Source organism: Hydra vulgaris, chromosome 12 (assembly GCF_038396675.1).
Source record: "Hydra vulgaris chromosome 12, alternate assembly HydraT2T_AEP".
Taxonomy (NCBI): domain Eukaryota; kingdom Metazoa; phylum Cnidaria; class Hydrozoa; order Anthoathecata; family Hydridae; genus Hydra; species Hydra vulgaris.
Window position 1 is genome coordinate 3,062,167 of NC_088931.1, and position 14,026 is coordinate 3,076,192.

Consider the following 14,026-nt stretch of genomic DNA (forward strand, 5'->3'; position numbering starts at 1 on the left):
TATATATATATATATATAGATATATATATACATATATATATATATATATATATATATATATATATATATATATATATATACATATATATATATATATATATATATATATATATATATATATAATATATATATATATATATATATATATATATATATAGATATATATATATACATATATATATATATATATATATATATATATATATATATATATATATATATATATATATATATATATATATATATATATATATATATATATATATATATATATAGATACATACATATATATATATATATATATATATATATATATATATATATATATATATATATATATTTACAATGCTTCCAGAAAGTATTAGAGCACTAGTAGCTTTTTTTATAGTCATTTTCAAATTAATATAAACCGAAAACTAATTTTAAGTTCGATCTAACTTTTTTGAATAAAAGCGGGTCAAACCGATCATACTATTTTTTCGATCACTGATCGAAAAATTTAAATAAAACCGGAACTGAAAGGAATATTTAACAAATAAAAACACCAGAAGAAAGAGAATCATCTCCTCTATTTAAATGTGTCAAAATAAAATCCAATTCATTTTTCAGTTATTTTATTGTCGTAAAAATTTTTCATTTTTCAATTACTTTATTGTCGTAAAAATTAGAAAATTAGACAAAAAAGTAAGAAAAATTGATATTAAATTTTTTCTGGTAAAACCGATCATTCACATATTTACTTTAAATTCCTTTATTAAGTAGAATGTGAATGTTTAAAGTTGGTACCAAGGTGATTTTCTCATGTGTTAGTTCGGGGTCTTTTCTATATAAAGTTATTTGACAAAAATGACTCAATGATTTTATTAATTATTCACTTTCAAGATGACAACAAGTAAAAATTCATACAATGAAGAAGATATAGAAGCTGAGTTAAATGATGTAAAAGAAAAAAATACTTCAATCAGAAAAGCTGCATTCAAATAAGGCATTTCATTCTCAACTCTAATAGGTTGCAAGAACAACAACAATGCTAGCTTCAAGAGATCAGGATCAACAACCGTACTCTCACAGCAAACAGAGTCAATTATGGTGCATACGTTTAAGTTCCTATGTGATTGGGGTTATGGTTTAACACGAAATGATATCATGGACTTCGTATGCGGCTACCTTCTTTGAACAAATCTATCAGGCCATTTTAAAAACGGCAGGCCTGACAAAGACTGGTTTTATGCATTTATAAACCGATGGTCTAAAGAAATTTCTACAAGAAAAACTCACACTTAAGCATCTGCTAGTTAGTAGGAGAGAATTAGCGAAAAAAAGGGACGAACCCGGACAAAAATGGTATAAAGCTGAAATTTTGCAGAGAGAAAGTAGACAGTGTCTGGATGAGCGTAAAGAAAGCCCTGTTGATTGCGCTACGGGAACATCCATTTTTCGGGCAAGTTGGGGTACAAAAAAAGGGCAATTTTGACAGCACCAAAATATCATAAACTTTATATCGTTGGATCGAAAATTTTATGCTGATCAATATTTATATAAGAAATATTACTTGAAAAAAATTATTTTTTAAGTTATTTACGTTTGAAAAGTGTAAAATCGTTAAAATGTTATATTTTTTGTTTTCAAAACATAATAATATAACTTTTGTTTGTGCGCAATTTTAGAAAAAATTAGAAAATAATATATTCTCTAAAATAACTTTAAGACTTGAATGCAAACTTCTTTAAAATTAGATGTCCGATATCTTACTTTTCTCAAAACAAATCATCAAATAAATTTCTCTGGTTTTCAATTTCATCACTTGAATCTTCTTCAATTTCAAAATCCTAAAAATGCAAAATATTTGTATTCCAAAAAAAACAAAAATATTTAAAGAAGATTATGTGTATATTTAAAAAATAAAATTTACTGTTTTATTACTGCAGTCTTGCCCATGACAGCCACAGCTTGCAGACATGCATTTTAATCCGTTTTTCTTGCAAGAACACATATTAGTTCCTCACATATTTCTCGACGAAGTTTTACAATTGCAGCGAATCACTTTTAATATATTGGGTGGTGCCACATCTTTGTCTGTTGGTATTGGAAGAAGACAACCATTATCTAACATCCATCCCCATTCTTTAGGATCCAAGTTGAAAGATTCATCTAGCATTTTCCATTCAACAACTTGTAGGTGAACTCTAAGACCATGAAAATAAAAAGCACGGTCTGTGGGTGGTAACTTTTCTGGCTTATTAATTCCTTCACAAACCATTTAATTATATTTTAAATACCTAAGAAAAATACTATGAAAATATGACACTTTTTAAATCTAAATGAGTGACTTAAATCCACAAAATTATAATGAAACTTTCAAATACCAACCGCATTTTCCTTAACGAAGATTCTGCATTTCCAACAAAAAGTTCAATGAAAGCCCTTACTGCAGATTCTCCAACTCCTTTTTTAGTTGCTCAGTAATCCGAAATAATTTCAGATACTGATTGTATATTATTGGATTTTTGCAGTAATTTAAAAAAACTAGGTTTTCCTTTTCCCAGTATTGAAGACGTTGAGTCACATCCTGACAATGCGGGAACAAATAACAGATGTTCTTTAAAATCCATTACTCGAGATTGAGCGTCTTTAATACTCCAGAGTTTTTTCTTTCTTTCTTGATAAAAAAAACCTCATTTAATTCATCTTTCCAATGATTCATAACTGCTATATCAGTATCATCAGCAACAACAATGCATGGTGAAATTTCCTTTGCACCTTCCAACGATTTAGAGAAAATTTTCGTGTCAGCTTCCCCTTTGCAAATATATACTTCATATCCATCTCGTTTAAGGTAATCTGACAAAAGTAAAATTAATTGTGTCTTGTTGTGTGAATTCGATAGAAAACGCGCGTGTGCGTACGAAACCTGATTATTTTCTCTTATAACAAGATTTTGGGAAGAACCTTTGCATTTTCTTCTGATGTGTTCATTAGATTTAATTGAAGATTTCTTATCATAACCATCAAATATAACATAAGTGGTAGCATAATTTTTTTTATATAGCTGATATAGGTCTCAATAATTTCTACAAACCTCATACCTTTGTTCCAAAGAACTCTGTGGAGTAAGGAACCTCCATCAAGGACATATTTGCACAAACTGACATTTGTGCTTGCTTTAATTTCGTCGTCAGGAAGAGTCACTTTGCGCAAAGATGATTTGTTTGCTTTCAGCATTAGGTTATATTTAAATAATGATTGTGGGAGATGAGTAAGCTCATAATCAAAATATAGTTCAAAGTCATCCTCTCTTTCTGCAATTGCTGCAAGTCTATTAAAAAGGAATGTGTTGGATCAACACATCAATCAGTTTGCTTGTCTAGTTTTACGCTATTGGTCAAAGCATCTAAAGAAAAAAACGTATTCTTCTTTTTAAACTTTGCTTCATTGAACTCAAGCCGTTGAGAAATGTTCGTAGACGAACACCTATGTTCTCAGCCTCGTCACAATTGACAAGATCTTCACCATTGACTGACACAAGACCCGTAGATAATGAATATAGATTTCTATCGACAGTATTGAATGGATTTCTTACAGAAAACCAGTCATAAAACAACTCACAATGTTCATAATCACATACTAATCTTTTAATATCCATTTCTTTATTGCTTTCCAAAACTCCGATGTCAAATCCAGATAATTTATGCATTGCTTCATGAACACTTGCAGAATAACAGATGTTCATTGTCCATAGGTTGCGTACATTTTCATCAAATCCTCTACCTCTAGTTAAACCATCATTGCATTTTAAAGACCGCTTCAGGGTCTGCTCTATTACAAGGTCAGAATATAGGCCATGTCAATACCTTTCAGATCGGCTCAATGTGTGACAACCATCTAAGAATTGTTGATGTAACCATGGATTCGTTTCTGAAAGGTATTGCATTTCTTGCTATTATAACCTGGAGCACTTGGCATAGTTTGAATGCCCTAATGCGGCAAATAAGTTTAGCATTTTTGAGATTGTTTGAAGATGCAAGTACCAGTTACAATTTCTCTATGCAACTAAAAACTCCTTTATGATATTAATATACTATATCTACAAGATCCAAAGTTTTGTAGTGCGTGATTCATATGACTTCTTTTCCTTATAGGTTAATATGGCACATTCAATATTTTTGAAAGCATCTGTATTACCAAGTCTGATTAACTGTTCCTCATTCATACCATTTTGCATTACGATTTTATAAGTGCATTCAAGTCCGGATATATCTCGCTTTGATTCGTCAACTAAAATATCTATAATATGACTCATCAATGTAATCTGGACCAACATGTGACCTCTTAAAGCTCTTGCAACAGCTTTTCCTTTGAGCATATGTTTTACTGTATCTTCAGAGTAAACCTGTTCTAAAACTTTTTCCAGGCCAGTACCTGCCATTAGTTTTCCAATGCTACCGAGAAAGCTCATCATTGTGTGAAACTTTCCGAGTCGACATACTATATTGAGGTTCTGATCTTTTATAACACCAAACGCTTTCTGCCATAATGGCTGATCAAACGTAGCGCAGGGAGTAACTATTTTATATTTATTGGCTTCATAAATAATTAACAATAGTGTAGAATATATGCATGTTTCATCTGAAGAATTTAAGTCAATAATAGGTAAAAGTTTTATGGATACTTTTTCATAAACTGTTTTTGATTGTGATGTAGTACGCATCATATAACCTGACCAGTTTCCCCGAGGATTATTTCTTGAACTAAAAAACCATTCCACATGCCAAATAAGATCAAGATTCATTTCGGGCGCACGGAATACTTCAGATACAATATCTTTTATTGGTTTAAAACTTACATTTAATAAACCCTGATAGCTTAATCCGTAATAAGGCGTTATTTTTAAAAACATATCAGATATATTTTTAATAGACTTGTGTTTCAAACGTGTTATGCTTTCATAATTGCATTTAGAAGACGTACATATTAATATTAAACCCATTCCGTGAAACGTTCCTTTTCCGGTCAATGTTCGAATGTTGTGATCTACATTATCAGCGACCCAATGTAGGAAGTTCGGCTCTTGTTCTTGCGCGGCATTTAATCTACTAACTGCAGCAGATAACTTGAACAACTTAACTTCATCGGAGAAAATTGAAAATCCAAATTTGTAAAGGTGATCCACAAGCCATTTTGTTCCAAAAGATTTCTACGATATCTACTCCAATTCCAAATGGAATTGGTGCTATCATAGATCTTGGTGGCGAAGCTTGAGCAATGCATTGTCCTAAACTAATTTGTCGAAACTTAACTGAAATTAAATGGCTTAGAAATAGCTGTAAACTCTTTGGAACCCATTTGAGCCCACATTCAGTATCACCCATATTCTCTAGTGACGGATATTCAGATTTATCGACATTCATTTCTCTGATTTTGCTTTAAATTATACTTCCAGCGGCAGAAGTAATATCATTTTTAGTGCGATCTTTCTTTTTTGAAATTTCGATATAACAAAGGAAGCCATATCTCGGAAACAAACTAAATTAGATTGACCAGAGATTTCTCCATAAAAAATATGATTACGATAATGTTCAAGTAATTTTCGTTTTAAAGATTTCGTCGAGTAACACGGATAACCATTTTTAAGTTCTTTCATTTTAATGTGCACATCTGAAAGAGTAAAAAGTTCTCAGTTAGTTTCTTCTTCTAACCAGAAACAAAGTTTCTCAAAATTTTCAAACGTAATGAGATCTAATGGGTGTCCACGTTGGTTGTCGCTTTTAGTTTTAAGCCTGAAGTTGTTCATGCACGAAATATGATAAATAGCTTCTTCCGCTACAAGATCATAACAAGACATCAAACGAGGATGTACAGCATTTCCACAATCACCCGCTTGATTCAATGAACGTTCAATCATTTTTTTAATTAATGGTATGGTCTCAACTTTAGAAATCAGGGAATGTTTGTGATCTACCTTTTTCGTACAAAGAAAACATTTTGATTTCCAATCAAATACCTCTTCAAATGAGGATCGTAGTTTCTTTCTTGGAACAGATAATAATAAATCTTTACAACCATCCAAAATCTTTCTTCTACAGCTATAATGGACTGGTACTGTTGTACTATTATGCGTGTTCTATCGGAACTGGTCTCTAAGAAAACTAAAAATATGCAAAAATCTTTCTTAAGTTATAGCTACGTTACAATTGAGTTTAGAATTAAAACTTAACCTAATTTTACGTTTTTTGAGTAACAAAATTAAAAAAAAACACCAAAAAAAAATTTTTTGATGTCAACTTTACTTGACCTCCCCCTCCCCAGTGTCACATTTGTCAAAAAAGTTCAGATCCACTTCCTCCCTATTTTGTTAACGTAAATAATGGGCAGCCCCTTATTTGAAATGATTCGGAAAATTAATGAACTATTAATTTAGCTTAATTAATTAATTAAACAAAATGCGTGAAAAATCTTTTTTTTAAGATTGTATATTTAAACAAATTATAACCTGCATAGTTCATTCATACTCCGTTCTTCGCTTAATCGAATCAATGTTTTGAGTCCTTTTCCATATACTTTGACATAACTTTCTTTGTCAAACCCAAGCTTGCACAATACACAAACAGCATTCATTTTTTTTCAAATGTAAAAACTTTTACTACGTGTAACGTTTAACTTGTAAGTTTTACTTTTCCATATAATAGTTTCAATATAATAAGACACAACCTTTTTTCGAAGTAAAACTATTCCATTCATACAAAAAGTGTTATTGAAAACTTTTGTTATGAAAAACAAAAGAAATGATTAAGTTTATCGCACTAAAAATTTTCTTTTGAAAACAAAAAATCGAATGAAGTTTTGCGCGGCATTCACTTTTAACAATTTTACACTTTTCAAACGTAAATTATTTAAAAAATAATTGTTTTCAAGTCATAGTTCTTATATAAATATTAATTAGCATAAAATTCTCGATACAACGATATATAATTAATGATATTTTGGTGTTGTCAAAATTAGCCTATTTTTAGCCCCATATTGCCCCAAAAGAGATGTTCCCGTAGCGCAATCAGCGGGGCTTTTTTTTACGCTCATCCAGAGACTGTCTACTTTTTCTGTGCAAAGTTTCAGCTTTATACTATTTTTGCCTGAGTCAACTCGCAATTCTCTCCTACTAAGAGCCGCTTCTTGCAATGAAACGGGTTTCTGTGGTGATCAAGGCAAAGTAACTGTAGTATGTTGAAAAGGTGCAAAGCGTGTTTAGAAACTCACTGGTAGCAATGAAAAAATCCATTTTACAGTGAATAATTGCTGTAATGCTGATGGATACTTTACAACACCATTCGTGGTATACAAAGCAAAACGAAACTTTAGAGCTGAGTGGGTTTTAGGTGGTCCGACTGGCACCAAATATTAAATTTCTAAATCTGGTTGGATTGAGCATGACACATTTATTGAATGGTTGAAGGAAGTGTATATACCAGAATATTAGGCTATTAGTGGTAATCATTTTTTACATCTTGATGGTCATGCGTCTCACGTCAGTTTAGCAGCTGTATTGCTATGTCGGGAAAACAATATAATTTTGATTTGTCTATTAGCCCACTCATCTCACATTCTTCAGCCACTGGACAGAGGTGTCTATTGCCATGTTAAGCAAGCGCGGAAGGCAGTTCTTACCAAATATTACAAAGACACAAAATGCAAAAACTTAGATAAAGAAAATTTTCCTACGTTGCTCAAACAGGTGTATGATAGCGGTAAGTGTTTTACACGTTTGCACGCTATTGCTGGTTTTGAATATACTGGGTTATTTCCACTTAACAAGACAGAAAAAAATCAGTCTCATGTAAAAAAATTGAGGCAACCTAATATTCCAAAAATTGCTGGCCAATGTATTACAGAACACGGTGTTGCAGATCATCTCAAAAAAAGAGAAGAAGTTAAGCCACTCAAATTAGCTAAAAAACAAGCTAAAAAGTGTAAAACCATCTGCAAACTCATAATGTCATTGCCAAACCCTGCAGAAAAAGAAGTAACTCAAAATATGGAACCGAATACAACACCTTCAGCCAAAAGTAGAAAAGTTATTAAATGCAGAAAGTGTAAAAAAGAATTACATTCGGACATAATGTCATGTGAGAATCCTAATTGCAATACTTGGCTCTGCAACGAAACACGTTTGCCAAAAAATTTTGTAATGGGTTCAGATTTTTTTTGTTGTAAAAAATGTAAAACTTGAATCTTTTATTATTTCTGTATGCTATATAAAAAATATATAGCATATTTCTGTATGCTATATAAAAAAAAAAAAAAATATATACCTTTACATACATAAAGTTTTATATTTATTAAATGTACTTTATATTGATCGGTTTTAACAGACTTTCTGCCAAAAGCAATCTTTTTTTCTTTTTCTAGTTTTCTTATTTTCAAATAGAATTAAACAAAAATAAATAAATACATAATGTACTTTTTGGTATTTGTTATCTTAATTAAAAAAAAAAGTTTAAAAGTTTAAAAAAAAAAATAAAGTTACTTGGTTTTTATTGTTCAGTGATCAGTTTGACCCGCTTTTACTCTATATAACTATTATATCTAATAAAATATGTTATGTTTTATTAGGTGTAATAAAAAGTGTTAAATTTTATTATATATAAAACAGCAAACTTTTTCTTTTTTTAGAAATAACGGAGTTTTACTTTGCCCATTAGACAACACTAATTTGAATTCTGAGAAGGTAACTTTATTTTTTAAGTTAACCTTTATAATTTAGTCTAGTTAAATGGTTTGTTGTTTTAATATTTTTATTTTTTATCTTTTACTTATTTAGTTTATTGTTATTCAAATGTTTATTTATTTTACAATTTTTTTAAATGGAAAGTCTTAATGTCATTTAAAATCATCGCCATCAATTTGAAAATACGTCGTTTTTTACAAAATCTTGGGGTTTGGCAATAAGACTAATTGTGACTTCATCTTGCCCTGTCCATCTGTATTTGTTATATAATATCTATAGCATCAGTATATTGAAATAATTAAAAAAATAAATTAATTCATTTGTTTATCAAAGTATGTTTTTTACTAAAAATTAATAAAATATTTTTTCCTATAGACTTTTCCCGACAGAGCTATTGAAAGAGCTATTCTGCAATTAAAAGTTCGATGTAATAACTTCTCAAAACACTGTCAATGGACTGGAGAACTAAAAGCAATTAATGTATGTAATATATATAATGTAACAAATTAACTCTAGGTTTTCTAAAGAATATAAACATTTTAGCATAAACTTTTAAGTATTTTAAATGCATGTAATTAGATTTTGTTTCTCGTTAATATATTAACGAGAAACAAAATCAAAAACATATATATTTTTTATTTTAAAGTTTTACAGTGGTAGTTTTCTTGAAACTTCTAAGTAGTTTCAAAAAAAAAAAGTGGTACAAGATCACTACATCTGGCCAACAACATCTGTGGAGTAGTCCAAGATTATCTGTACACTTTTATCCAAGATCATCTGTACTTTTTTTATTTACCTTAACAACATCTATCTAATATCATCTGAAAATTCGATGATTCCTAACAACATCTTTAGGAAGATGTACTACATCTAGTTAAATAATGCACTATTAATAATATTTTTTTCCAGATGTAGTTACATCTGAAAAAAAATCATATATGTAGGTACATCAATTTAAAATAATGCATTACTAAATAATTTTTTTTTCCAGATAAAATTACATCTGAAAAAAATCATAAATGTAACTTCTGGTTAAAATAATGCTTTATTATTTAATAATTTTTTCCTAATGTAATTATATCTGAAAAAAATCTTGTATTCTTAATATAATTAAAAAGATGTAACTACATCTGTAAAATCTCTAGATTTAGTTGCGCAGACATTGTTATATTAAGATAATTATCTGATGTAACTGTATCTATAATAATCTTATGTTTTTTGCACAGATGTTATTAGATTTCAATGAAATTTCAGATGGTGTTCCACATATGTTACTATATCTCATTATATTTATTGATGTTGTTGGACAGATGTTATATTTAGCAGAAACTGATGTTGTTACCCTGACCCAAAAAAGCTACTAAATATCTTTGGAGTAAATTATCATTAGCAGCATTTAAAAAATAAAGACGTTTTAAAAGTTATTTTAGCATAATTTAAACAACTTAAATATGTTTTTCTATTTTAGAACCATTTAACATCATGTGAATATGAAGAAGTAAGATGCCCTTATATACAGTGTTCTACTTCACTTCTGCGTAAAGAACTAAATGATCACATTGAAACACAATGCATTTATCGTTTTATTACCTGTCAACATTGCAATGAAAAGATTCAATTTTGTGAGAAGCAAGTAAAAGCATTTATTTACTTTTTTTGCATTGCTAGAATTTATTTTTTATTTTTAATAAAAAGGTTTGAAATTAATTTCTTTTAAAATCCAGTTAAAGTATAAAGTATAACATAAATGTGTGTGTGTGTCTCTCTCTCTCTCTCTCTCTCTCTCTCTCTCTCTCTCTCTCTCTCTCTCTCTCTCTCTCTCTCTCTCTCTCTCTATATATATATATATATATATATGTAAGTATTTTTGTGTGTGTATATATATATATATATTTATATATATATATATATATATATATATATATATATATATATATATATATATATATATATATATATATATATATATATATAGATCTATAGCTTGTTGTCTTTAAGAAGAGCGGAAGGAAAAAAGTGATTCTTACGCCAACACATACGTCACTTTTAATTACTTTTGACTTTCGTCCAACATTTGCGTGAAACAACATTTGGACGAAAGTAAAAACCATTAATTTATTTACAAATAAATCGTTTTTAAAAAAAAACACAAAAACGCAAATTTAATTGACCAGAATTTTTTAAAAACATTCTCAATGTTTTTAACAATATAAACAATGTTTTTATTTTTGTTTTTATAATAAAATGTTTTTATTTTTAGTTTTTTAATAAAATGTTTTTATTTTAATTTTTTTTTACTGTAAATCATGCGCGGAGTGTTGCTACATCGACTATCTTATAGCCTGACTCGCAAGGGAGTGCTGCTATATCGACTGACAAATAGCTTGACTCGCAAGGGAGTGCTGCTACATCGACTGACAAATAGCCTGACCCAAAAGGGAGTGCTGCTACATCTACTATCTTTTAGCCTGACCCGCAAGGGAGTGTTACTACATCGACTGAGGGTGTGGTTGGGGCAGGCATTCTATCAATTAATAAAAAAAAATAATTCTGGTCTTGCATTTTAATTTTTACTTTTTGTCAACAAAATATGGAAAAACTTTTGGACAACATCTACGGGTTGTATATATATATATATATATATATATATATATATATATATATATATATATATATATATATATATTATATATATATACACACATAAAAATACAAAGTAACAATATTTGTTTATTGTTTATATGCATTAATTTTACAAAGACAATACAAAAAGTATGGTAGTTATTTTAAAAAAACAACAACATAAAACAGTCTTTTATTATTATTATTAATTAGTAATTTATCTTGAGTAAGAGACTAAAAACTTAATTTATTACAAAAAACATTTTTTGTTTAGATTGAGTTGTTTGTATATATTTTATATGAGCTCAGGGCTTTATAGAATAAGTATGCATTATATACACGCATAATAACCTGCTGATGACTGATTCAAAAAGTTTCACTATTCAGTCTAAGGACATCTTTGGGTTACTGGAACAAGCTGTTTTTATGAAATATTCAAACAGCAACAGCTTTTTTTATGAAATATTCAAGTAAAAGAATGAGTATGTGGAAGCAACTGGCAGGTTTTGTTAAAGATAAAGTCAAAATGTTGCAGATAATCGGTGATACACAATAAACATCAAATGATCAAGTTGTGGAAGTTGTAATAGGAAGATATTCTTCGTAGCCAGCAGATCAATTTTTACTTCTGATTCGTGTATTACACCACACTCCTTCATGCAATGAATTTAAGAACAAAGTTGCATACGAGTTTTTAAGTTTAATGAAAAACTGGAGGAAATTTAAAACAGTATTGACTGCAATTGTTTATTCGCATATTTTCAATGCACGCAAACAAGTGAATTCTTACGAATGTAAATGCCCAGGCAAAGCATGTGACTATTGGAGTCTTTACTAGTTAAAGGAAGATTACCATCAACACTAAGATCGCAAGATGAGACAGCCGAACTAATATTAGTCTCAAAGAGCGACTAGGTCTGGTGAACTTTGCAAGAGATAAGATTCAACAGAAGAAAAGTTACTTTGAAGACCACGAATATTAGTGAATGATAGGTTTAGAGAACCTGGTGATGATGGTTTTTTTGTGTTTTATAGTTTTTGGTACTTTATTCATTTATAAATTTAATTCAAAGTTATTTCCACCAACTTGACTCCTGAGAGCCCAGCTTTGCTCTAGATGGATATAAATCACATCACATCTTGGACTCTAACCTGGCGCTTATGTTTTAACTGCAAAATGTTGTTATCGTTTATTTTAACAAAAGTAAAAACTCTAATCACCAATACTATACCTTGACTCAGCTAGGGATGCAGCTTCTTGATTCCTCTTACAACGAAAGAGATCTTGACATTTGCATTTCACACAACCTTAAATGGGACACTCACATTGAAATAAAATGTTATTTAAAGTTAACTCTGTTCTCGGTCAACTAAAAAAATCTTTTATCTATAAAAACACTCATGTTTGGAAGAGACTGTACACATACCTTGTCAGACCTCACCTTGAGTATGCTGTATATATATATATATATATATATATATATATATATATATATATATATATATATATATATATATAAATATATATATATATATATATATATATATATATATATACATATATATATATATACATATATATATATATATATATATATATATATATATATATATATATATATATATATATATATATATATATATATATATATATATATATATATATATATATATATATATATATATATATATATATATATATATATATATATATATGAAGTAATAAGATAGTAAAAGCAACATAGTAAAGGCTAATATACATTATTTATTAGTCAAATTTATATAATATAGTTTTATAAGTTTAGATAAGGCTTTGATGTGATTGACCAAAAGAGGAATTTTTTTATATTGAACTGAGTTTCATAAAAGTGTAAAAGTTAAACAAAATCACTGAAAAACTAAAACATAAAAATTAAATATTAAAATAGATTTTTTTAAACAAAAAATAAAAAAATATATTTCAAAAATGTGGTGGGCCACATTTAAAATATCAAAACCCTTACTAAAATCTATATTGCACTAAATGTTTAACAAATCAACATCTATCAAAATACTCTACTACTAAATTATTCATGTCTACCACTGACTGTATATTGTTTAACCACTTTCAGCTATATATAAAAATTAATTAGATTTTATCTAATTTTATATAAAGAGATACTCGATAAGCAGACTTCATAATCTTCTATGAGTTTCCTTAACAACAAAATGTTAATATTTGAAGAAATAAAAGCTTTTATTTAAAAAAAAACACTGTTAGTTTTTATGATAAGAAAAATTATTTATTAATTTAATGTTAAACTTGTTAAATTATGTGTTCTTATGTTATGTTATATATTTTATACGTTGCATTATATTATGTCATAGAACTGTAACTTAATGAAGTGTAAATATATTGAAGTTGTAAAAAAAGAAAAGAAAAAAATGGAGTAGTATAATGTCATCAACAAATATGCAAAATTTGATTTATGATTCTAAATTCTAAATCAAGATAACTTGTTTTGAAAAGAACTAAATACTTTTTTATCCTGCTTTTCCACCATTTTGGGAAAATTTTTTATAATTTTTTTTCTTGTACTGATAACATTGCTGCATAATTTTAACACTTTTTTTTTAATATTTCATTAAAACTGTCTACTGTTTTTTTTGTGTACCACCTTAAAAGGTCCTATTTTTTCCAAACAT

At 28.4% G+C, this 14,026-nt stretch overlaps 1 protein-coding gene across 2 annotated transcripts in view; it reads left to right on the plus strand.

Annotated features, from left to right (window-relative positions):
• LOC100197356 (TNF receptor-associated factor 6-A) overlaps positions 1 to 14,026 on the plus strand; it is a 59,058-nt gene that overhangs the window by 5,498 nt on the left and 39,534 nt on the right. For both annotated transcript variants that reach the window (XM_065811252.1, XM_065811253.1), the window contains exons 2-4: positions 8,665 to 8,719; positions 9,095 to 9,199; positions 10,188 to 10,352. In XM_065811252.1, the coding sequence (XP_065667324.1) occupies positions 8,665 to 8,719; positions 9,095 to 9,199; positions 10,188 to 10,352 (325 nt within the window). The remainder of the gene's footprint in view (positions 1 to 8,664; positions 8,720 to 9,094; positions 9,200 to 10,187; positions 10,353 to 14,026) is intronic.